The sequence below is a fragment of the Lynx canadensis genome, chromosome B1 (genome assembly GCF_007474595.2).
Source record: "Lynx canadensis isolate LIC74 chromosome B1, mLynCan4.pri.v2, whole genome shotgun sequence".
NCBI classification, from domain to species: Eukaryota; Metazoa; Chordata; class Mammalia; order Carnivora; family Felidae; genus Lynx; species Lynx canadensis.
In genome coordinates this window covers 134120876-134145373 of record NC_044306.2, presented here as the reverse complement: position 1 = coordinate 134145373, position 24498 = coordinate 134120876, and the positions used below count along the sequence as shown (strand labels likewise).

The 24498-nt window shown below is 43.1% G+C and overlaps 1 protein-coding gene across 2 annotated transcripts in view; it reads left to right on the top strand.

The window, feature by feature from the left end:
• AFF1 (AF4/FMR2 family member 1) overlaps positions 1-24498 on the top strand; it is a 134599-nt gene that overhangs the window by 103354 nt on the left and 6747 nt on the right. For both annotated transcript variants that reach the window (XM_030313477.1, XM_030313479.1), the window contains exons 11-18: positions 4660-5628; positions 15476-15579; positions 16653-16890; positions 17553-17644; positions 17830-17890; positions 21410-21546; positions 22134-22202; positions 22651-22788. In XM_030313477.1, the coding sequence (XP_030169337.1) occupies positions 4660-5628; positions 15476-15579; positions 16653-16890; positions 17553-17644; positions 17830-17890; positions 21410-21546; positions 22134-22202; positions 22651-22788 (1808 nt within the window). The remainder of the gene's footprint in view (positions 1-4659; positions 5629-15475; positions 15580-16652; positions 16891-17552; positions 17645-17829; positions 17891-21409; positions 21547-22133; positions 22203-22650; positions 22789-24498) is intronic.

The following is a 24498-nucleotide window of genomic DNA, read 5'->3' as shown; positions in this document are numbered from 1 at the left end:
AGCGTTAACTGAATGCATCTGGAGATAATGTAGTGAGACTTAACAGCCATGTCTGAGGGCAAGGAAAAATAACTGAGTGTCATTTTTTTGTTAGACATGAATTTATGTCTGGCACAGACTAAATGCTCAATAAATATTTCTTTGGAGTGAATAAACATGAATCAGCATTAACTGTACTTAAAATGCCTTGCAGATTTTAGAAACTACTCTATGTGTTTCTGGGGGCTGTTTCCTTGTGTGATTCTAATTACTGTTGAAATAATTATTCTGTGCATCAGGGAAAAGATACTGAAAATGCTTTGTAGACAAATTGGTTGTCCCCTGCTTATAAGAACTTTGCTTTATGTCTCCTTATTCAATTAGAAAAATCTTCATGCTTGTTTGGTTACTAAAAGAAGGAAGAGAATTGAATTAAATAATAAAATTCAGTTCAAATGAAATGGTACAGATTTGGCTGAATAATTGAAATTTGAAAGAAAAATTTCATCTAGCATTTATATTAATTAAACCATTATATTTTGTTGTTCAAAAGTTACTGGAAAAGATTGAGACTTTTCGAAAAAATAAATGTTCCCATCCTACTTTATTTTTTTAAATTGCCTTACCAAACAGGCTCATATTTGCACATTTGCGCTGATGAGCAAGTCTAGATTTGGGTGCAGTTTATATGTCATGTACTGAGATGTCACCAGAAATAATTTGTCTTTGTGTAGATTTTAAACCTTTAATTCCCATCCCCACCCCCCGGTGTATTTAACTACCTTTTTTCCTTTTATTTTTTATTTATTTATATATTTTTTTTTAAGTTTTTTTTCTTTTAATGTTTATTTTTGAGAGAGAGTGAGACAGAGTGTGAGCAGGCAAGGGGCAGAAGGAAAGGGAGACAGACGCAGGCTCCAGGCTCCGAGGTGTCAGCACAGAACCCCACGCAAGGCTTGAACTCACGAACTTGCAAGATCATGACCTGAGCCGAAGTCGGACACTTAACTGACTGAGCCACCCAGGCGCCCCATACCTTCTTTTCTTTTCAAAGAAACACCTGCATTATTGTAAATCTCATGTGTGAGAGTATTTTTTTTTTAAGTTTATTTATTTACTTTGAGAGAGACTGAGATAGTGCGAGCAGGGGAGGGCCAGAGGAAGAGAGAGAAAGAGAGAGAGAGAGGATGAAACCCAAGCAGCTGAAACTCCAGCTGTGGAGCCCAACACAGGGCTTGAGCTCAAACACCGTGAGATCGTGACCTGAGCCGAAACCAAGATTCAGATGATTAACCGACTGAGCCACCCAGCCTCCCCGTCACCCTTTTTTAAAATCTATTTTTAATGCTGAGATTTGTGCTTGTTATGGCTCCATTTTAAATCCATTTGATAAAGTAGTCCAGTGATCTTAGGTGATCTGAAATGCCGTATGCCCACCAATGGGCTGGCAATTTGGGGGAAGCTGCTTTCGGTGTCTGCTCTATAGTGTGAATCGAAATGTAAATCTCAGCTTTTCCAAATACATGGGACACATCGTCTTTTTACTGTTTACGTTAAGAAAAAATGATTCTATTCTCCGTTATTCAAGGATCTACTTGGTCTTCTAACGTAGATTCATTGTCCCACTTTGTTTATAGTGAAATGCCTTTGTTGATTTGCCTCCCATACTCTTGGTATTTTTTAATGAGTTATTTGACTTAGCTCTCCATCAACCGTGGGAGGTTGGGAGCTGTCTTTTTACCAGTTAAAAGGTAGCAACACCAAGATTTAGGCCCATGGCCATCTGACTCCAGAGCATTTTTTGCTACTACACCATGCCTCTCTCTCATAGTCCTCTCCTTTCCTTCTTTTCCTTACATTTTGAGACTCATAACGACATTTTTACGAAGAAAAAAAAAAAAAGGAGACATATTTGTGCATAGCTCAAAACTTTTTATTCAGAACCGCAATTTATCCTAAAATGCATGAACTTCCACCAATTTGAGGAGTTAGGAGATGTAAAGGGACGTATTGTCAAACATTTCTTAAAACTTATTGAGGAGCGCTTGGGTGGCTCAGTGGGTTAAACATCCGACTTTGGCTCAGGTCATGATCTCGCAGTTGGTGGGTTCGAGCTCTGCCCTGACAGAGCAGGATTCTCTCTCTGCCCCTCCCCCACTCGTGCATGCTCTCCCTTTCAAAATAAAAAATAAAAAAAAAAAAAAACCTAGTGAAAATCCGGTATTTTTTTCACACCCAGTGTGCAGTGTTGGGGTTGCACCAGCACTGGACTGGGAGACTGGTGGCGGGGCATGAGGAAAGGCAGGGGAAGAAAGGAAAGTCCAAACCTTGATCCTGTCCAGCGTTTAAAATTCATCTTAAAATCTATTTCATTCAATCCCTTAATGTAAAAGTTTTCCTTATCCCAACACCCAAATAATATCTGATCTTAAAATAATTCTATCCATTTTACATCTTTATGGCAGGTCTGTAGAAGGGATTGTCCATACCTTTTCTCCTTGTCTGGGCACATAAATTCAATTTTACCCTGCAATTGGGCCATATGCCTTCCTTCTGGACAATTTTAGGACCATAGTTGAAGAAAATGTGTTTTATTTCTGTAACCAGGACATTCCTTTAGTAGGACATTCCTACTAAATGTATCTTATACTGCCCTGTTTTGGGGTGGGGGGAGAACAGATGTTATTTATACCAGGAATGACTTTCCTTTTTGGTTCACGAATAAATACTCTTCTATAGAGCATGTCAGTGATGTCAGTGGGGCTGTAAACTTAGCCTTGGTGAGAGATCCATACCTCTCCCAAGAAAGGATTTGAAAGTTTTGGTTCCTAAGGTGATTGGTAAGTGATATATCTTAATGCCTTGTTCCTGGTTAGCACCCAGATTACCACACCCTCAAGCCTTTGCAGGAAGTCACATTTGACAAGTAGGTATTGGGTGCTAATCTTTTCTCCACTATTAACAATCATCCTGTCTTGTTAGAATATGGAATACAGTTTTAGATTTCCTGTGGCAAAATAAATGCCTGGCACATTAGAGTAGTTTCCTTCTTCCTTCCCTTCTGCTCTGAAATTCAAATGAGAGCCTGGGTGTAGAGTTGATATTGAAGGAGATATATTAAGCAGCAATGAGGGGTAAGCAGAAAAAAACAGTTCTGCAGCCCTCCTTCTGGCTGAACTATGGTCCTACCTGGTTCCTTACAGTTCCTCTTCTGTTTTCATCACACCAAGCCCAAACTACCTACCTGATCATTTTATTACCTAACTTTTTCTCTGGTCAAAAATCCTTTACATTATATCCACGTCTTGACGTATCAATTTGTAGTGTTTTTATAGAGTTGAATTATTTGGGACATTCCACTTCAGAAAGTTGTTAGCAGTCTTTCCTGTAAAATATCATCCACCTACTGGAGTGATCTGCTTATCCCTAATCTCTAACCAGTTAAATCCTATGTGGAATATCTTTCAGTTAACTCTCTGGTACATTGCATATATGGTTTAGTCACTCATACAAACCACAGATCAGAATGGATCTTAAAAAACATGTAGCATGTCGGTGATGTGCTGCCCTTTTAAAAGGCATAATCATTGCCTACTCTATTAGACACTAATGTTTCCATATGGCGTAAAATGTATAGGTGCTGTAACATGCCTGTAGAAATGCTTTAAGTAAGTATCTCATGTACATCACTGTATTGCAAACATAAGAGTGGAACTTGGAGACAGAAACGTCTTTGGGTCATTCTGTTAATAATCTACTTGGAGAGACGTGTTAGGATGCATCAATAGCCAGTGAGCAACAAAGATTTGAAAAACAGTTAAGATACCAGGAGAAGCCAGGAACTTCTGTTTGTTTGTCCTATCAGATGTACGTATAATCAGTGTCATCTCACTGCTCTTAATTGTGTGTTCTGGAGCCACCCTGTGTTTCTTAGAAAAATAGATGCTATTTCAGATAAGATTGCCTGTAACAAGAGACGTAATGTTTGAGTTTTAAAGACTTCAAGTGGGACTAAATTCAAGTGGTTAATGCACCTTCACTTGATTCTTTTACCCAAGCGAGGTGTAAAATTTGAAAATCAAGCCGTATTCCACGACATACTGCAAACCTTGTCATGTATAAATGTTTAATGTTTTTAAGTAAAGAAATCAAGTCTTGCGGAAAGTGCTTTTCAGTTGAAAAGTATGTCAAAAAAAAAAAGGATAAAGCCTATAGGTAATCACTAAGATTATTAGTTTACTCATTAGCCTTCTGAAAATCCTTGATAAAAGGATTCTGTTTATTCTTCATTTTTCCCTTTATTTTCTGATAGGATAGTTTAGGAGCCAAAATGTGTCATTTCTGTCTAAATTACACTGGAATTACTATTAGAACAAAATACTTGCTACAAAGATTTCTCCCCAGTTGTCAGTGGTCTACATCGGTCAATATCTCATGGTCTGTTATTAGTCGATATCTGCTACGGCAAAATTCCTGTAGCACAAAAAGATGGGAAGATTGTTTTAAGAGTTAATTATTAAGAGGCTCTGACCTGTATCTAGAGGGGATAAAAAGGACTCGAATTCTTAGGTTTGGAATGATTACGTCTCCCTGGGAGAGTCCTATACAATTGGGTGACTAGCACAGAAGAGTTTATCATCCTTGGTTAGCTCACATTCTTCTCTACTCCTTGGTTTTTAGCCCGAGCCTCCTACAACAAACAAATGGCAGCTGGACAACTGGCTGACCAAAGTGAGCCAGCCAGCAGCAGCGCCGGACGCCCTGGGGAGCGCGGAGCCTCCGCCTCGGCACCCAGAGAGTAAGGGCAAGGGCGGGGGCGACGGCGGTGGTGGTGCCGTCAGCCACGAGCGCTCGGAATCCAAAGATCCTGCCCTCAAGAGCTCCGGCAAGGGCCCTCGGGGCCCCTCGGAAGGCCTGCACGCCGGCAAGAGGAGCTGTCAGAAGTCCCCCGCCCAACAGGAGGCTCCCCAGAGGCAGACCGTCGGAAACAAACAGCCCAAAAAGCCCGTCAAGGCCCCTGCGCAGGCAGACTCGCGGGCCAGCCTGCAGGTGGAAAGTGAGCCGGGACCCCCTCCCTACGGCTCCAAAGACCAGCCTTCCAAAGACAAGCCCAAGGTGAAGACGAAAGGGAGGCCCCGCGCAGGAGACGGCCGAGAGCCCAAGCCCGTGGCGCCCGGCCCCAGCCCCAGCCCCAGCCCCAGCCCCAGTGAGAGGAAGAAGCACAGGAGTGGGCCGCTGGCCCCCTCGAAGGCGCTCTCGGGCCCGGAGCCCACGAAGGACAATGTGGGGGCCAGGAGCCCCGAGCACTTTGCCCTGGTCCCCTTGACCCAGAGCCAGGGCCCGCCCCAGGGCGGCGGTGGAAGGACTAGCGGCTGCCGGCGTGCCGTGGTTGTCCAGGAAGACCGCCGGAAGGACAGGCTCCCGGGGCCCACGAGAGACCCCAAGCTGCTCTCCCCGCTCAGGGACACCGCTCCCCCGCCGATCTTGATGGTGAAGATAACCCTCGACCTTCTTTCTCGGATACCCCAGCTTCCTGGGAAGGGGGGCCGCCAGAAGAGACCAGAGGACAAGCAGCCCGCCACAGGGAAGAAGCCTGATCCCGAGAAGAGAGGCGCAGACAGTTCAAGCAAGTTGGCCAAAAAGAGAAAGGTGAGTGTAGGTGCCTGGCCTCCCCCAGCCGTGTGGATTGTACCTCCTGTTGGCTTGGGGCTGGCTCTGACCCCTGAGTTGTCCTAGAAGAGACGGGGAATCTTTGCCTTGATCTGATGTAGCCTTTGCTCCGACACCAGAATTACCCTCTCCCTGAGGATCTGCATGCTTCCCCCTCTGCCAGCGGGCATTACCAGATGCCAGGTCCCTTCAACAGTCTGAAAAGGGGAGGCAGTCCTCCTAAAGGATGTCTTGTTTTAGGATAATGTAGCATTTTGGGGGTACACTTTTATTTTTTCCAATAACATTGGTATTTACCACCTGGCCCATGATTAGGTTTTGTCCTAGAAATTAAAATCTTAATGTACTGAAATGTTAATTAGTATTCTGAATTACTGAAAGAACTGCTATACTCTAAATTTTACTCCCGTAATATGATTCTTTTTAACACCACCAATATTACATCTATATTTTAACTCACGGCTGCCTAACACTTCATTAATTTGAAACTACCAGATTTAGAATTTGTGACCTCTATTAAAGACTTTTATTAATAAGCAGAACATTATAAAAAAAGGTTATAGAGCTATTAAACACATGGTTGGGATATCTTGTTGAGTAATACAGGCTGGTAATGGTATGTTGTGAGGTATTAAAAATCTGTCATTTCATTTATCATAATTTTTGGAAACTTCACTTTAAGGAATAAACACAGTGAAGAAGGTTAAAAAAAAAAAAATCTCACATTACTTAAGACCCTGAGTTAACTTGGACATACTATTCAGTTGGACAATCTCCTTCCTTCCTGTATTCTGAATCACTGAGCTCCTGATACTCTTCATGGTGAAAGATAAGCAGGTTTTTTCCCCAGTGGCATTCCAGCCTAATCTGTCCCAAGATTCAGAACGAAAGGCACAAGAAGGGCCAGCTCTTTCCTGCTGACAAGGGATAAAAGTTTTAACACTCTCACAAGTCCACCAAAACCTTCTTACTCAGTTGTGGAAATTGAGCTAAGAATAACAAAGGACAAAAAGATCATGAAGCCTGCTGTCCTGTCTGTGATTCGACCAGTTACTCCACTAGGTTAAAAATATAACATGACTTTATCAAATAGCGAAGGGTGACTGTTTTCTCCAGAAGCTTGTTGAATGAGACCTGAGGGTGTGCATTACCACCATAACCGCAGCCGGCAAGTCAAGCGGGGTGGGATCCAGTGCCGATTGGTGGTGCTGTTTCAGCTAGAAGGGGGCATGTCCCAGGTCAGAGAACCCTTAAAACGGTATGTGTATGTGTTGAAGGTGTAAAACTTCACGGATAAAATTGTGATGGTTCTGGGTGGGAAAAAGGTGCCTGCATCTCATACCCATGAGAAAGGTTCAGAAATATACTCCTTCACCTCCCCTTCCTCCTGGGAAATCTTTTAATCACTTAACCTCCAGCCACCATGATCTCGTCTAGTCTCCAGTGACCCTTCTACAGTAGCTGGAGTGGGGAGAAATACTGGCTTCTAAAATACTTACTAACCCAGTGTGGATGTTAGAAATGGAGGCTCCCCCGGACAGTTCTTAGCCCCGTCCATACCCCAGCACAAAACTAGAAGCATCGCTTGCAGCTCCATGAAGGGAAACTCAGCTCTCCCTGTTGAGGATATGAGCTGTGCACTCTAAAAGCCATTCCCAGCCCTTGGCCTTGCTCCACCAGGGCAGCTAATTGATCTCTTTGTTTAGAGGATGGAGAAATAATGACCCCCCTCCCCCCCATCTTAGTCAGATGCATGCTTTCTTGGGTGTTCGGCAGGCGGCAGAGAGAACTGCCCCTGGGAACAGTTTGCCTCTCTGCTGTGGTACTGATAGGATCGGGGTCTGAACCAATGTGATGGTCACCAGGGAGCCTTTAATGCTGATGGCAAGGTTTGTGTCCCCCTCCCTTCCTCCCTCCATTGGTGTTTCCTAAATCCTAATGTCTAGTGGAGCTGGGGACCACTGGAGCAGAGTCATACCACAGGGCCAAGATTGTACAAAGCTAGTTCTTTGGATTGAGAAGTACCTCCCATGTGCCACTTTTCAACATCATGGATCTAGGCAGTGAGGAATTCCTTACCTAATGGATGTCACTAGTTAGAAGCTTTCAGATGAATAAACTTAAAAATAATTCAGCAGTATACTTATTTCATGATCAGAGAATCATGATCCTTTGTTTTTATACCTGTTGTGTTCCAGGTAGTATGAATATTGGTCATAGGAACCTGAGATCCTTCCCTTTGCAGGCGGGCTTCCCCCTTTCCTGTTGAGACCCCATTGACTCCCTTTGTTCAGGGCAGCGTGACTGTGGCCTTTCCCATAGTGTAGCTGCTCCTCCAGCATGTGGGGTTGGACCCCAAGGCAGGCAGGACTGTTCTCGTTTTTTTTTTTTTTAATTTTTTTTTTTTTTCCAACGTTTATTTATTTTTGGGACAGAGAGAGACAGAGCATGAACGGGGGAGGGGCAGAGAGAGAGGGAGACACAGAATCGGAAACAGGCTCCAGGCTCCGAGCCATCAGCCCAGAGCCTGACGCGGGGCTCGAACTCACGGACCGCGAGATCGTGACCTGGCTGAAGTCGGACGCTTAACCGACTGCGCCACCCAGGCGCCCCAAGGACTGTTCTCGTTTTAAGACTGAGCGCTTTTCCACAAATTTGGATGGTGAAAATTTGTTCATTGCCTTCATTTTAAGTGGGAGCACTAGAAAAAGCTGTCTGCGGAAGTAATGAGAGCAGTTTGAAGAATGTACCTTATCCTTCACATTAGTGAAGTTTAGCTTTTCTTTTGTATTTTCTTTTCTTTTTTTTTAGGTAGGCTCCATGTCCAACATGGGGCTTGAACTCATGACCCTGAGATTGAGTCACATGCTCGACTGGACTGAGCCAGCGAGGTGCCCCTGAAATTTAGTTTTTCATTTAAATTCAGTGTGTTCCTTTCCTGATGCAAAATTTAGCAACTATTTTCAGAGTGTTAAGGGATCCTTAAAGCCACTGTAGGCTTAAAATTGTGAGAAGATAATCCTAAAGACTTACAGTGGATGACAGTAGCTGTGATGAAGCTGTCAGATATGGCACCTGAAAGAGTGGGCAAGGAGCAGTTTGTGAGGAGAAGTGGAGAAAATTAGGGGAAACACGCATGACTTGACCGAGTGCTCCTTACATAAACTACAGAATTTCATCAACTTGATTACAGTTTAGGATTTAGGGGGCACGCCTGGGTGGCTCAGTCGGTTGAGCATCCGACTTCAGCTCAGGTCATCATCTCCCGGTTCATAGTTCGAGCCCTGCATCAGGCTCTGTGCTGTCAACGCAGAGCCCGCTTTGGATCCTCTGTCCCCCTCTCTGTGCTCCTGCCCTGCTCACGCTCTCTCTCAAAAATAAATAAAACATTAAAAACAAAAAGAACTAGAATTTAAAACACAACTTATGTTTTCATTTATATAATTTGTAAACCAAGCTTATGTTGCTCAGACTTGGAAGAAAAATGAAAGTCAAGAAGCACAATATAAGAAATACAACCAGTCTAGTGCAATTGAGAGCATTTAACAACATACTTAACACGCACAAAGCTCCATGCGTGAGTTAAGTTTTATTCTAGGCACTTTTGTTGACAGTATCTCATTTAATTTCAATCATTGTATAGATCATCTTTCAAATGAAATGCCAGCAGGTCCTAACCATGGTGTAGACATATGTCTGAACAAGGAGGTATATTCATTCAAGCCTGTCTTTTCCTTTCTCTTAATAGCTGCTTTACGGACCAAGAAGCTTTGGCATTTCGTGAAATACAATTTCAGAGCTATCATTTATGTCAGTTTTGGAGAATGGGTAAAGGAAGTTAGGGGATGTAGTGCATTTTTATTGCTTGAGGATGGTTGGTTCAGTCCCTTCGTTCTCTCCAAGATCTGTCTTTCCTTAAACTACCTATTGAGATCAATGTTCCCAGTTACTCTTCTTCAACATCAAGGGTTTGAAAAGTCATCCCTATAAAGAAACTAGAAGTTTCCTCAAGTCACTGATATCTAATTACTTCATGCCTTGTTAGTTACTCTGCATCATGACCATGTGAGTGTGGTGTGAAGACTGTCTTAAACCATTCTTAATGCCTGTGTATTTCCTCACCAAAAAGAAGGGCCAAAGGTGGGCTAATTTTCCTTGTCTGTCGTACTTATCCCAGTGAATGTAAGCTGTCTTCTCCGTAAGTCCCTGCCCTCGTTCTCGGTGCTGATTGGACCACTGTGTCGTTGTCTTAGTGAACTTTGTGCAAAGGCACATCCCAGAAAGTCCCTGAATTGCCCAGAAGATTCTCCACTCTTCCCACCCCCAGGTGCTTGCCAAGCCCCTTTGCTTTCCTGAGGGAGAGGACAGTCTGGTAGTTTGAGTGCTGAGACACTGTGGGTTCCTTGTTCAGCTGCCCCCTTTTCTAGATGAGATCCAGGACGGCTCTAACATCGCTTGGCTGCTTAGCAACCAGTGGGTCTGGAGCTCACATGTGCTGACCCCTTCCAGTCCAGCAATGCTCTTATCTTTCACACCTGATGGGGGTTTCTTTTTGTACACAGGTGTCTGGTGGGGGGATTACTGGAGAGAGGCACAAGGTTACAGCTCAAGGGCAGTGTATGGACACTGATAGAGTGTCATCCCTGGCCCAGTCCCTGCATTGTCCCTGCTCCTGCCACTCCAGTGCTCCCCCCACACCCTTCTACATCAGTTTCCCTTTCAGATGCCCCTCATCTTTCCCTGCCATAGCAAAGCTTGTGGTAGACCATCTTTCTACCTGTTAGAAACTTTATGGCCTAAAGCTGTCTTCATGTTCCTTCTGCCACCTTTGGGTACATAGATGGTGAACCAGATGCTGGGGTGGGCATGAGGCTGCCCTGGGGGTGTTCTTTTTCAGGAATCAGCTTGGCCCAGCACAGTCCCCATCTCTTCCTTGTATGGTCTTCATGCTTGCCCTTCCACTGGACTCTGTAGGTGGAGCGCCATTTGGCAGATAATCCTTGGCCGCCTGACCCACCAGGTTAAGAAAAGCAAACAAGTCAGTTAGGAACCAGTCATCAGCCAGCAGCCTCCTTTTGTTGTAGATATAGGCCCTGTTTGAGATGCTTATCCTTTTAGAAAAAGAGAACTTCTGAAGCCCAGACCTTAGACAAGGGTTCCTTGTAAGGGGGGGTGATCTGTGAATAGGCCAAAGGGCAAAGGAGACGTCTTTTTCCTCTTGAAGATGGAGTGCATCGCTCTTGTCTCATTTTCTTTTTCTTTTCCTTTTCTCTCTTTTTTTTTTTTTTTTACATTTATTTATTTTTGAGAAACAGAGTGAGACAAAGCGTGAGTGGGGGAGGGGCAGAGAGAGGAGGCACAGAATCCGAAGCAGGCTCCAGGCTCTGAGCAAGCGGTCAGCACGGAGCCTATTGCAGGGCTCGAACCCACGAACCGTGAGATCATGACCTGAACTGAAGTCGACGCTCAACCGACTGAGCCACCCAGGTGCCCCTTGTCTCATTTTCAAATGGCTTCATGTCCCAGGAAAATCTTAAGAACTGGAGGCTTGGAATTCAAGTGTGCATTTCCTGCCGCTCAGTATTGCTTGGCTCCCTGTTTAATGGCCCTTTCCTAAATCCACCCCCTGAGACTTGTCTTGCAGTCCTGTTTCCAGGGGCTTCAGCTGTGCCGTCAGCTGCCAAACTTGCTTTCTGTGCCACCGGACAAATACTTACTCTGGGGAAGCCTCTGTGACTGTTCCAGACAGAGGATGACAGGGTTCCAAGTGCATAGTGTACAGAAATACTAACCTCAAGCCCACAGGCTTGAACTCAGGCGAGGAAAATCACCAGAAGGGGAATGTTGCTTTATTTGGTTTAATGGCTTACTTTCTACCAGCTTAAAGAATATTATCAGCTTGTAAGTTCTACACATCAATATAATCAGTATATTATTCCAGTAAGTGCCAACACAGTTGTTAAATGCTTGTGTCGAAGTTATTGTGTGGTAACTTCTTGGGGTTTTTTGGCTGTTCTCTTGAGTCGCTGATTGGCGCAAGCCAGGGTTATGTCCGGTCTGTGAGGATTGACTCATTATGAATCTTATTTTCATGTGTGGTGTATAAGGTCTGCCACTTTGGTTTTATAGTCCTAAGCAGCATGAAGATCTATAAACAAAAATTAACTCACATTTCACCTCTGGGGTTTGGTGGGCTTTGCTTGTTTGTTTGTTTTGTTTTTAAGGAAGTAACCTTGTGGACAGTTTATGCCTAATTTTGCCTTGGGAATTTACCCTAAATGTCATTAATTGCTTGGAAACACCTTCCACTGGAAAAAGTATGTATTACTAACTACTCCACTTGCAAGTTAATATCTGTATATTTTAGCAAATTCTGTGACTTTCCAAAGATAAATCTCCCATCTTCTTGCACTGTTTGCTTGCCAACTTTCTAGCCTTTAATCTAAAACTCAGGAGAATTCATTGGGTCCACTGGTGGCAGAGACTCTTGGGCACAAGTAGGTTCATTTGTTTTTTTACTATTTATTTTTGGAAGAGAGCTAAAGCACAAGCAGGGTAGGGGCAGAGAGACAGAGAGAGAGAGAGAGAGAGAGAGAGAGAGAGATTGAGAGGGAGAGAGAGAACCCCAAGCAGGCTCTGCACTGTCAGCACAGAGCCCAGTGCGGGGCTTGAGCTCACGAACTGTGAGATCGTGACTGAGCTGAAATCAAGAGCCCGCCACTTAACTGACTGAGCCACCCCCATGCCCCAGGCATAAGTAGGTTCTTAACTGACAAGGAGGATAGGATAGTAGGGTTCTATTTTAACCCATTCATTCCCAATTTACTCTCTTTTCTCTGCCAACATGGACTATCTCTCAAGTGTTACCATTATGAATTGTTGAATGGGGATCCATGTGCTGGGCAGAATCCCAGGAGGCTTCTCCTGGCATGTGCCAGTGCCTTTCATTTCTTCTGAATTGTGCTCCTGAATTCTGCTGCTGGCCTGTGTTTAACGTCACAGGAGAAACGGCTGTGCCTTTTAGATGTAGCTATTCATTTACATCACGTTATCTCCTTGCTAGGTCCCCCGAGATACTTTTTCTCCAATATTCTGTAATAAATAGTTATATTTTTGAGCAGCTGGTTTGTTTTTTTATCTTATTTAGCCTGTACATTTTATTATTCCTTCTTTGCATTAGCTAATTGGAAGTTCAGAGCCCAGTTTGCAGATTGGCTCTTGAAAACTGTAGCACAGCACTGTCCACTAGAAATACAATGTAAACCACATATGTAATTCAAAATGTTCTAGTAGCCACATTAAGAATATAAAAAGCCTCACCCAGGTGACTCAGTCCTTTGAGTGTCCAACTCTCGATTTTTAGCTCAGGTCATGATCCCAGGGTCATGGGATCAAGCCCCACATCAGGCTCCATGCTGAATATGGAGTGTGCTTAAGGTTCTCTCCATCTCTCTCTCTCTCTCTCTTTCTGCCCCTCTTCCCTGCTCTCTTTCTCTCTAATAAAAAAAAAAAAAAATATATATATATATATATATATATGCACACATACACACACACACACACACACACATATATATACGTACATAATATATGTAGCACCAAAAAAAAAAAAAAAACCAGTGAAAATAATTAAAAAAAAAAAAAAACCTGTATATCTGTTTTTGAGAAAGGTATCACGCAGGGGTAGGGGATCAGAGAGAAAGAGAACCCCACGCAAGCTCCTTGTTTTTAGCACAGGGCCTGACATGGGGCTCAGTCTCACAAACTGTGAGATCAAGACCTGAGCCGAAACCAAGATTCAGATGCTTAACTGACAGAGCGACCCAGGTGCCCCCACAGTGAAAATAATTTAAAAATTTTTATTTAATCCAGTATATCCAAAACATCACTACTTCATTGTTTAGTCAATATAAAAATAATTACATTTCTCATTTTTGCTCTGTCTTTGAACTTAATCACTTTGGACTACCCATGTCCAGGTTCTTTCTAGATGCTGTCTGGGGGCTGTCCAGAGTGTGCAGGTCCCACAGAATCAGCCTCCAGGAAGGTAAAGGCTTTCCCTTGGATTTAAGTTCTCTTCTATATCCATATTTACCCTTTTTAATAATCTCACTTGTACATACACCAAGAGATTAAAAACCTGTTACCTTTTCTAAGCCCCTATGGTCAATTTTGGAACAGGAAATAAAACTGTTTTTCCAAAGGAGATAGGAAGGGCTGAATGCATGTACACACTTAGGCACATTTGTTTGCAGAATGTCTGGAGGAGGAGGGGTATGTTTTTCCTCTTTCCCCATCTTTTGAGCAGGGTCAGGCTGTTAGGGTTGGGGCAGAGCTTGAGCCTACACCTCTTAATTTATTCATTTTACTTGGAGAAATTCAGGGAATGAAGGAGAGACTGTGGTGAAAACCAGGGCCTCCCACAATCAGTTAATATGAAGAATGTTTTTTTCCTTTAAGGCTTTGAGAGAGGATCTTAGGTTTTTTTCGGGATTGTCCTAGTTTCACTGGCCGTGTCCCAGATTTCTCTTGGTGAACTGACAGTGGGAGGAGTTTGGTTCTAAATGTGCATCAGAATTAAGGACCTCCCACCTGTCACTTCACTGCTGCTTACTGTTCTTCCCACAGAGCGGTCATGTGAGTCCAGACCAGTGGGAAGGAAGCCATTGCGAAGTCACTCGGTCTGTGTTAGACTTCCTGTGAACTTGGTTTGCATGTTGACAAATGACAAATAAAGAATTCTTTGCTCTCTTAGCGATTGCATATGTTTATCTTGTACTTTAGTTGGTATAAACGTGTTTTTGCGATTACGTGCGTCTCTGTAGAATTAAATATCTGTTTTGCTCATCACTCTTCTCTCAAATTATACTTATCCTTCAGTTTTTTCAAATTTTTTGAAAAATAAAAACATGTGTCCCCATATCTATGTAGAGAAATATAGGGGCGCTTGGGTGGCTTAGTCGGTTGAGCATCTGACTTCGGCTCAGGTCATGATCTCACAGTCCGTGAGTTCGAGCCCCGTGTCAGGCTCTGTGCTGACAGCTCAGAGCCTGGAGCCTGCTTCAGATTCTGTGTCTCCCTCTCTCTCTGCCCTGCTCATGCTCTCTCTCTGTCTCAAAAATAAATAAAAATATTTAAAAAGAAATATAAAAACAGTCTTTAAAAAAGGGAGGTGTCTGGGTGGCTCAGTCGGTTGAGCATCCGACTTTAGCTCAGGTCATGATCTCATGGTTCGTGAGTTTGAGCCCCTCATTGGGCTCACTGCTGTCAGCGCAGAGCCAGCTTTGGACCCTCTCTCTGCCCCTCCCCTGCTCGCGTGTGCGTTCTCTCTTTCTCTCTCTCTCTCTCTCTCTCAAAAATAAACATTAAAAAATTAAAAGTAAAAAGAGAAAAAAATTAATAGGCATCAAGTGGATGGTTCTTGTGAAAGAAAGGGAGATACCCTTATTCATAAAATCATCTTTTATTGCTGCGACTATGCATGTTTTATTGATTCTTTTATGTTTAAAAAACTTCAGTAATTTGTTGAAGACGATCACTCTTGTCAGCTATTACTTAGACATCCTCCCTTTCCTAGGTGGGAAGAATACTCCTTCCTCAGGCAGAAATCTGTCTCAGTACAAACCTCATCAAATCTAGATTGTCTGCTTCCCTCCACCCCCCCCCCCCCCCCGACACACACATGGTGTAGGTACCTGTAAGTCTGCTGTGTGGTATAGATGTCGCCGAAAGCCTAATTACTGTCGTTACTTTGCCGTGTAGTCTCTTCTGTTTTGTCTGCATGACTGTGTTTATAACTGTGTACTTGGTTATGCTGCACTCATAGGGTGACACAGAGAAAGACCACGATAGCAAGAAAGCCAGACTGGAGAAAGAAACCAAGGCACAGCCATCATGTTCATCTTCCCATAAAGATTCTTCTAAAACAAAGTGAGTATAGAGATTAACAACAGACTTGAAAGGTGATCGAGTCTTCCTGGGTCTTGACTGGGCAAAAACATTTCTCTCTTGCAGTAGGAGTGGATTAACACACACGTCCAGCTCAGATGTGCAGATAGGTTGGTTTGATGTTGCTGTCGTCCATGGAAAAGGACCTTTTAGGAATTAGCAATTCACTGAGCAGCAAACTTGGGTTTATCAAAGGCATTTTAACAATGGAAAATTTCCAGAACTTCTGGAAACAGCTTCTTTCTAAAAGCATTTTAAATAAAACTAGAAAGGTGCTGCTATTACCCTACTCTTCAGAATTGGAAACCAAGGCACAGAGAGAGAAGATGACTTGTCTGTAGTCACAGAATTCTTGAGAGATGGAACCAGCACTTGAACTCTGAGGGCCTGGGTTCAGCGCTCTTTCTTGAAGCAATTACTAGGAATGCACATGCCTGCTCACTATGTCTCTTGCTTTGGAGAGAGAGGGCCAAAGAGAAGGGGAGTAGTTCCAAGAAGGTCTGAATATAGAAAGTAATTGTTATTCACTCTCTGGTTAAGTCAAGAAATCGCTTCCCAACAGGACTCGGCAAAAGAAAGTGCATAGTGTCACTGGCTGGGAGCCAGCAGAGATTTGAGAGGGAGTCAGGGAGGGAGGGTGAAGGTGGCAGCTGGGCTTGCCCACTTGTCAGAGAAAAATACAGGTTGGGGAGTAGCTAATAAGACTAACTGGGTTAGGGGAGGTTAGGATCTCTGGCAGGCTCTGCAAGCTTAGTGACAAATTCCACCACTTAATCCATTGTTCATAGATAGAACTAGATCTTTCAAAGGTACCAACAGTCTCTGAAATTTGGCCTTTCTAGATCTTTCAGAGGCACCAAAGTCTCTGTAATTTGGCCTTTCTAGATCTTTCAGAGGCACCAAAGTCTCTGTAATTTGGCCTTTCTACAAGAATGGATTTCATGGTCTGATTTCTTAATTTTTGGTGTCAGCAGCCATTTATCTTACAACTAAACAACTAAGTTATGTGGTTTGTGTTCTTCCTTAACTCAATTTTGAGTGATGTTTCTTTCCAGAACACCCAGGCCCTCCTCTGAGCCCTCAAAGAAGGAAATGCTTTCCCCCCAACTTGTGTCCTCCTCGTCCTCATCCTCCCAGAAGCCAGCCAAGCCTGCACAAAAGAGGCCAAAGCGGGAAGCGGACCAGGACCCTCCCCAAAGTGCCAGTAGTAGCAAGGGCAGCCACAAAGACTCCTCTGCTCCGAAGCACAGAAGAGTGGAGGGGAAGGGATCTGGAAGCTGTACAGAGCACAAAGTAAGCAAGGGTTGCTGGGACATAGGGAACGGAGTCCATCGATACATCTTTAAATTCCCCGTAAGAGAAGTTCCCGGTGGTGGTATTGCAGTGAGTTATTTGTGTTTAAAGTTCTACTTTTTAGAGGGAGAGTAAAAAGATGGTTAATATTCCATATAAGTTTAGATATCAGTTTATTCATCTTAAAGTGACTCAGAGGTTGAAAAATCAGAATCAGTTTTTGTGTTAATTTTCTCTCAGGTGATTTGCAATAAAAATTGGTTACTCTGGTTAGTTCTCGGTTTGGATGTTTGATGTCAAATACTTTCACTATTGGTTATAATGGGACAAAATTAGCCACTTTTCGAATACAAGTCAAATACAAGTTCTTCTCTTCCCACTAACCTGTGTGTGTGTGTGTGTGTGTATTGACTAAGAGAAAATGTTATGTTTAGCTTTGTTGAATATCTCTTCTGGACATTCTTGTCTTTTTAGTCCTCAGTATAATCAGAACCTACAGTGTCAGTCGAATCTAGCCGGGAAAATGCTAAACCAAGCTAAACTGTGCAGTGCTTGATTTCATCTTTTTTGAACTACTATTTTGGTCTGATTTAGAGGGGTGGGACCTTTAGGTCAATGGTTTTAACTGTTGGAGTGTGATCTGTATGATGATTTTTTTAAAGGGATCTTCTGGAGATACTGCAAATCCTTTTCTAGTGCCTTCTTTGCCAAATGGTAATTCTAAACCAGGGAAGCCTCCAGTGAAGCTTGACAGGTAAGACCCTGGATGCTCACCGCTCCTGCTTTTTTCACTTTCCCTCTGCCCCTTCTCTGCTGACTCCCTCCTCTGCCCTCTGTCTCCTCCCATCGCTTTCTTCCCTCTTAGTCTTAAGTCCTCTTGCCCCCGGTAGTAATTTCTAGGTTCCTGTGACCCACCCCTGATCTTTGCTTCTCTTTCAGACAACAAGCAGATTTTCACATGAAGGAGGCCAAAAAGTTGAAGCAAAGAGCAGAATTAATGGTCAGTTTGGCTCTTCTTCCCTTTGGTAGAATGTGTTCTGATAAGTTATCTGTAGTTTGCCATCTCACTGAACAGCGGGGGTGGAGTGGGGAGGGTGGGGGCAGGGCGAACATTGGCCACAGTGTAAGTGGGATCAACGGGGTCTTAAGGAACAAGGGGTAAGGGATTCTTAGTGAAATTATTTTCTCTGACTCAGTTTGAGCGTGGGCGAATATACAGTGTACCTAGTGACAAGTTTTATATCTAAACGAATGGAAGTTAAATCCACCTGGTAGTGTTTGATTTAATGCATGAGTGCTTCCTTGTGCCACTGAATGAATTCTTTGGATGTGAAAGACAAGTTCTGCTATTGAAACTCTATGAATTTATGTTCAGCTTGAAACATTTCAAAAGGTGAGATAGTCTGTTTGCCTCCAAAATTAAAACCTTTGAAATAGTAACCCGTGGGAATGCAGACCAAAGGCTGTTAGGTAAAATTTTAAGATGAAGGTAATGATTATACTGTTGGTAAATATGCTTTTTAAAAATGAGCTGTCTTGGGGCGCCTGGGTGGCTCAGTTGGTTAAGTGTCTGACTTCGGCTCGGGTCATGATCTCATGGTTCGTGAGTTCGAGTCCTGCGTCGGGCTCTGTGCTGACAGCTCAGAGCCTGGAGCCTGCTTCAGATTCTGTGTCTCCCTCTCTGTCTGCCCCTGCCCTGCTCATGCTCTGTGTCTTTCTGTCTCGAAATGAAAAAACATTAAACAAATTAAAAGAAGAGCTCTCTTTACCCAGTGGCTGTTGGGACTTCTGGAAAGTGATGCTTTGTGCATGTGCAATTAAATGTGCTTTTACATGGGGCGCCTGGGTGGCGCAGTCGGTTAAACGTCCGACTTCAGCCAGGTCACGATCTCGCGGTCCGTGAGTTCGAGCCCCGCGTCGGGCTCTGGGCTGATGGCTCAGAGGCTGGAGCCTGTTTCCGATTCTGTGTCTCCCTCTCTCTCTGCCCCTCCCCCGTTCATGCTCTGTCTCTCTCTGTCCCAAAAATAAATAAACGTTGAAAGAAAAAAAAAATTAAAAAAAAAATGTGCTTTTACATTTCTGCTGTAGTATAATTAGATAATGTTTGCCCTTTGTTATGTTGAAACATCTGAGACTCTGGGCCTTTTGTTTAATGTATTCCCCAGACCTAAACCCCTGCCAATACCATATATTGAACCTTGTACCACATGGGAAGAACATGGGTCGCCTCTGTTCTCCCACATACAAACCGACCCACACATTCCAGAGGCCCAGGGGAATCGCAGTCGGACCAGGCCATGGTGGCCACTGAGATCCTGGCCTGGTGCTCTTCAACTCCAACCTAGACATCTCTGCTCAGACTGACTGCCTAGGGAGGGCTGGACTGAGACCCTTTTTTCAGCCCCGTTCACCAGGGCAGTATGTTTATCAAGTCCTTACTATGCTGGGTGCTGTAAGGGGATCAGAGACAAGCCTCTGTAGACCGATCTCCAAAGCTGCCCTGTCACTAGGATGGCCTGAGTCAGATTAAGATGTCTGACTCTGTACCAAATGACAGTGTTCTTCCAGTCTCTGCCTTCTAGCTCTCCAAAGTTGGTGCCAGAACTGTCAGAACCTTTTGCGTTTTGTAAAAGAGCAAATATTCAGTACTTTGTCAGCCGGTTATCTAAAATTTGTCTTGGCAGTGGATGCTTTCAGCGTCCCTTCATTACTAGATCCCTTCATTATTCAAACAGTAGTACAGGGAACTTTGTTTTTCTTTTGCTTTTTATTTATACAGTTGCACATCTTCTTTCTCCCTACCTAAGCTGTCCTTGTATCCCCGGTCGCCCCGGATAGTCCTGATTTATACCTGTTGAATCTCATTTTAATAAATAGCAGCTCATTTTCCTGTGAAAATATGCCGGTTTGGACAAAAACCTGAATGACCAGCCTCTTTGTAATTTTTTTTTTTGTAATATTCTTTTAATGGCACAAGGTCTCAACTAGGTCCATTTTGAATTCCAAGGAGTTAAGCTCACAACTGAATATAGAGGGGTGTATTTTATCTCCACATTGGAGTCACTGTTGAGTACGGAAGTGTGAATACTACTGCTGGAACACTGTCTCCAGAGCTCCACAGGAGCCGGCACAGGAATATTTGCGTTAATGGCCTTAGAAAATAGTTACCTCAAAGAGGCATCTTGTTTTGCTGTAGTTTCTTTTGTGTATAGGCTAAGGCCAGTATAAATCTTGGAAATTCCGTGAAGGAGTTGGCATTGAATAAATAAATTTCAGGAGTTAAATTCTTACCAATGAAGCAAAACCATTAAGCCTCTACTGCTGATTCACTGGAGCTTGCCACTTTGATCTTTATTCTTTCTGTCGCTAATTTTCTGAGCCTACCTGCTCTAGAAAAAGTATTTTAGAACGAAGTTATATAAAAAAAAAAAAACTTCTTTAACTTTTATTTACTTTTGAGAGAGAGACAGCACAAGCCGGGGAGGAACAGAGAGAGACAGAGAGACACAGAATGTGAAGCAGGCTCCAGGCTGTCAGCACAGAGCCCGACATGGCCCTCAAACCCATGAACTGTGATATCATGACCTGAGCTAAAGCCAGACACTCAACCGACTGAGCCACACAGGCACCCCAGAACCAAGTTATTTTAAAAACTTAGTAGCCCCACACTATCTTTCTTTGCTGATATGTCACCATCTCCTTCCACTCCACTTGCATCTTCGCTGTTATTACTTCTTTTTGAACGTATCAGATCGAAAGCCTTGGCAGCAGCTGCAAACTTGGAAATGTCATGTTAATCAGTTGCTCTTATGACATGTGGTGCAGATGCCAAGTGTAGAGAAAAGGCTGTGCTTATCACAGCCTCAGAGGAGCTGGCTGCGCTCCAGTGAGGGGGCATTAAGTGACACAGTATGCCTTCAGGTTTGGGTGACCACCGGTATCTGATTTCATTCATAGATTTCTGCTTGCCCTTTAAGGGACTCTGCAAGTTTATCCCTGCTAGCCTAGGGGATAGCCTTGTGCACTGAACCCTGACTTCCAGAGAAGTTGGGATAATCTGTTTGGCTGTAAAATACATAAAACGATTATTGTTAGACATAATATCTAAGATGCTCATAAGCCATAATGTTTTCTACTGCTTATAAGATAAACTTCAACACATAACAAAGATATTTGTGTCTGCATCAGTCTAGATGTGTAGAAAAATCTATTTCCCAAGAAAATTATGTAATGAGTAATTGCACACTAACAGCAAGGGGACTTATTGCCTTGGTTTGAATATGTAGTTTAAGATTTTGAGAGAACAGTCTTAACAACATTATTTTCATCTTCCTACCAAATTTTTGCTAAAAGAAAGTTTTCAGCGGGTCAGAGCCAGCAGGCTTTTTGGTTATCATTTTGAGTTCACCCTTTTCCCTGGCCATAAGTAAACTAAGACAGTTGGAGGGAAATGAAGGTTAAAGAATGTGTTTGAGAAACTAAACAAAGGTCTAACAACGACCATGTTCTCCTCCTGCAGACAGACAAGGTTGGGAAGGCTTTTAAGTACTTGGAGGCCGCCTTGTCCTTTATCGAGTGTGGGATCGCCATGGAGTCGGAGAGCCCGGCGTCCCAGTCGGCTTACTCGGTGTACTCAGAAACCGTAGACCTCATTAAGTAAGTGCCCAGTCATTCTGCCATCTCCCTAAGTACTTCTCTTTCCTCTCCTTTATTGCTTTAATCCATTTGAACTTAGTATGAAGACAACTTAATAAAGGGGAGCCTTAAAAAAGTAACTGATCCAGGACCTCTTCTTGGAGCCAAACTAAGGGTGTAGCACTTCTAGATGATGCGCTAGAGCAGAGTGACTGAGTCTGGCTCTCTCATTGTGCCAGGTTCACTGTGAAATGCCAGTCCTTTCAGGGAGAGGCTGGTTTTTCCAGTTTGGCTTTCTTATCAGCTCACTGTAAGCTCCCTTCCTTATCATCTGCATTTCGGCAGGGGACTCAGTGAGGACGCAAGTCACAAGTCTACGTGGTTTACAGCAGGTAGACAGGCCAGGGAAGAGACATGCCCTCACCTGCTTTTCTGAATGGCTCGAATTACTGCTCTAAAGCCTTGGGGTTTTTTCTGCGTGGTTTTCATGTCGTCACATCTTCAGGAAAATCAGCAGAAAGCTAAGACAGACATAATAAAATGTCTTTGTGCCTGGGATTTTCTAACTGCTTTTGTTTAACGTGATGTATTTTTATGTTTTCCTATAGATTTATAATGTCATTAAAATCCTTCTCAGATGCCTCAGCTCCACAAGAGAAAATACTTGCTGTTTTATGGTGTGTACTTTTTTTTGTCTAAATAGCATTTGCTTTTGCCTCTTTTGCTGTTACAAAAAAGATTTTAAAATTTGCTTTCTTAACATGGAAATTATAATGAAAGGTGGAACAAAACCAGAAAGTAGTAGGAGGTGTGGTCAAGGGGTGAAACCTAGTGATAGTTACTTTTTATGAAAGGCATCTAGTGCCATGTTACCGATGACTCAGTAGATGGTTTGGTCTTGTAACTTCAATTATGTTCTTGTATATTTGTGTTTTTCCACCAATATTTACTTTTGCTGATAGTGTGAATAGTGTAGTAAGATTAAGATACTCTTCCTAGTGTAGAGGAGGAAAACCCAGTGTGTTCTTTAGGCTATAAGAGATTAGTTAGATGGCTTTCTGTAGTGGTGATACTCGTGTCTGTAAAGTAGTAATGCTTCACTTAAACTTCTGTGTATGTCCACAGCATGCGTTGCCAATCCATTTTGAACATGGCGATGTTTCGTTGTAAAAAAGATATAGCAATAAAGTATTCTCGTGCTCTTAATGAACACTTCAGCAGTTTTTTCAAAGTTGCCCAGGCACCATCTCCATGCGTTGCAAGGTAATGAAGAGTCTAATTTAAATAATTTTCAAAATTGAGTTATTTCTTTAATTACTTCTTGCTTTTGCAACCATCTGTATGACTTTGGCTTTGCAAAGATTGTGTACATCTGTGTGCTAATCTCCTTAAACTTAAATTATTATCATATTTCTACCTTTTTAAGGAATAGTTATAAGTCAACGTGTTGGCTTATTGAGTAATATAAAAAGATAATTACAGAGAACATAGGGTCTTTAGATTTGCCTGACAACAAAACAGAGGCAGAGCCAGTCAGAGCCAGTCTTTTCTCCCTCTAGATAGCATGTTGTCTTGGTGTTTCAGTAAACAAGAACAATCCAGAACTGTATGCCCTCCACCTCCTCTAGGATCTATGACAGTGACAGTGATATTAAGAATGAAGAAAGTTCTAACTAAATTCACACACACACACACACACACACACACACACACACACACACCCTACCCCACCTTGTGAACTGAAATTGTTCATCTGTACCATAATATATTGCAGAGCAATTTTTGTGCAGGTGTTTTTAAAATAAAGATAGAATTTTCTTCCCTGTAGCACTTGCCTAGTATTTTTAAAAATTTGGTCATACTCCTTGAAAAATTCCCAGTTCTGGTAAGTTTTGCTATTTTAAGAGTATCACCTAGAAGGTTGCCCCATTTCCAGCTCACTCAAGAGATTCCCATATGGCCTCTCAAAAAAAAAAAAGTCCTGATTGAGAAGTGACTTCGTATCTCTGAAAATTTTCATGATCCTCACCCCTGACATGTCAGACACATTATTTGAGAGAACTTCAGTTTGTCCAGTCACTATATAGCAAGCCACCTCTGTACCAAACCTTGTTGTTAGGTACAGGGAGTATAGCAGTAAACAAAATAGGCAGGAATCTCTGCCCTCATGGAGATTCCACTCTAGTCTTTCAAAATGCACGCTCTCCTGGAGACACTTTGGGTCCCTACAGGCCCCCCGAGGGCAGACATACCCAGTCGTGAGGCTCCGGCCACTGGCCCATCTTCCCATTACTTTTTATGTGTAAGTGTTCTCCTTGTGTTTCGCATTTTATGCACATCAAGGCTCTCATTAACTTGTATGTGCAGGTATGCAGGCAAGATGAGAGCAAAGAGAAGACTGTGACTCCCATAATACTTCTTGCTCAGTCTCCTCAGAGGCTGTCCTGTCCTCATCCAGTCATTGGTTCAGCAGATATTTGTCAAGAGCCCACTCTTTGTGCTAAGTGCTAGAAATGCAAAGGTTGATAAGAAATGGTCCCAGCCTTCAAGGAAGGAAAAGGAATAGACAGAAGGGTATAATGGGATGTGATAAATGCAATGGATAAATTGATAGGTAAATGCAAAGAGACGCATTCAGGTGGTGGCTGAAAGGAAGCCATGATGTTTCCCTAGTGTCTAGAAGACTGCCGGGTACAGAGTTTTACTCAGTAAATGGGGAGGATGAAAGAATGAATATATAGAAGGTTAGGACCATCTTCACAGGGAAGCATTGTCTTAGTAGAAGTTGGAATTGAGGGTGGGGAAAAGGAGGGCTTCTGGGCTGAGGGGGTAGACTGTGTAAATGGAGTAGGCATACTCAGAATCCAGATTTGCCTGCCTGATTATGTGGAGGACACCTTGCCTCTGTTCTGTTAATTTCTCTATTGGGGGGGGGCATTTTGTTGTATTTTATGAAATCCCCAAATATTGAAA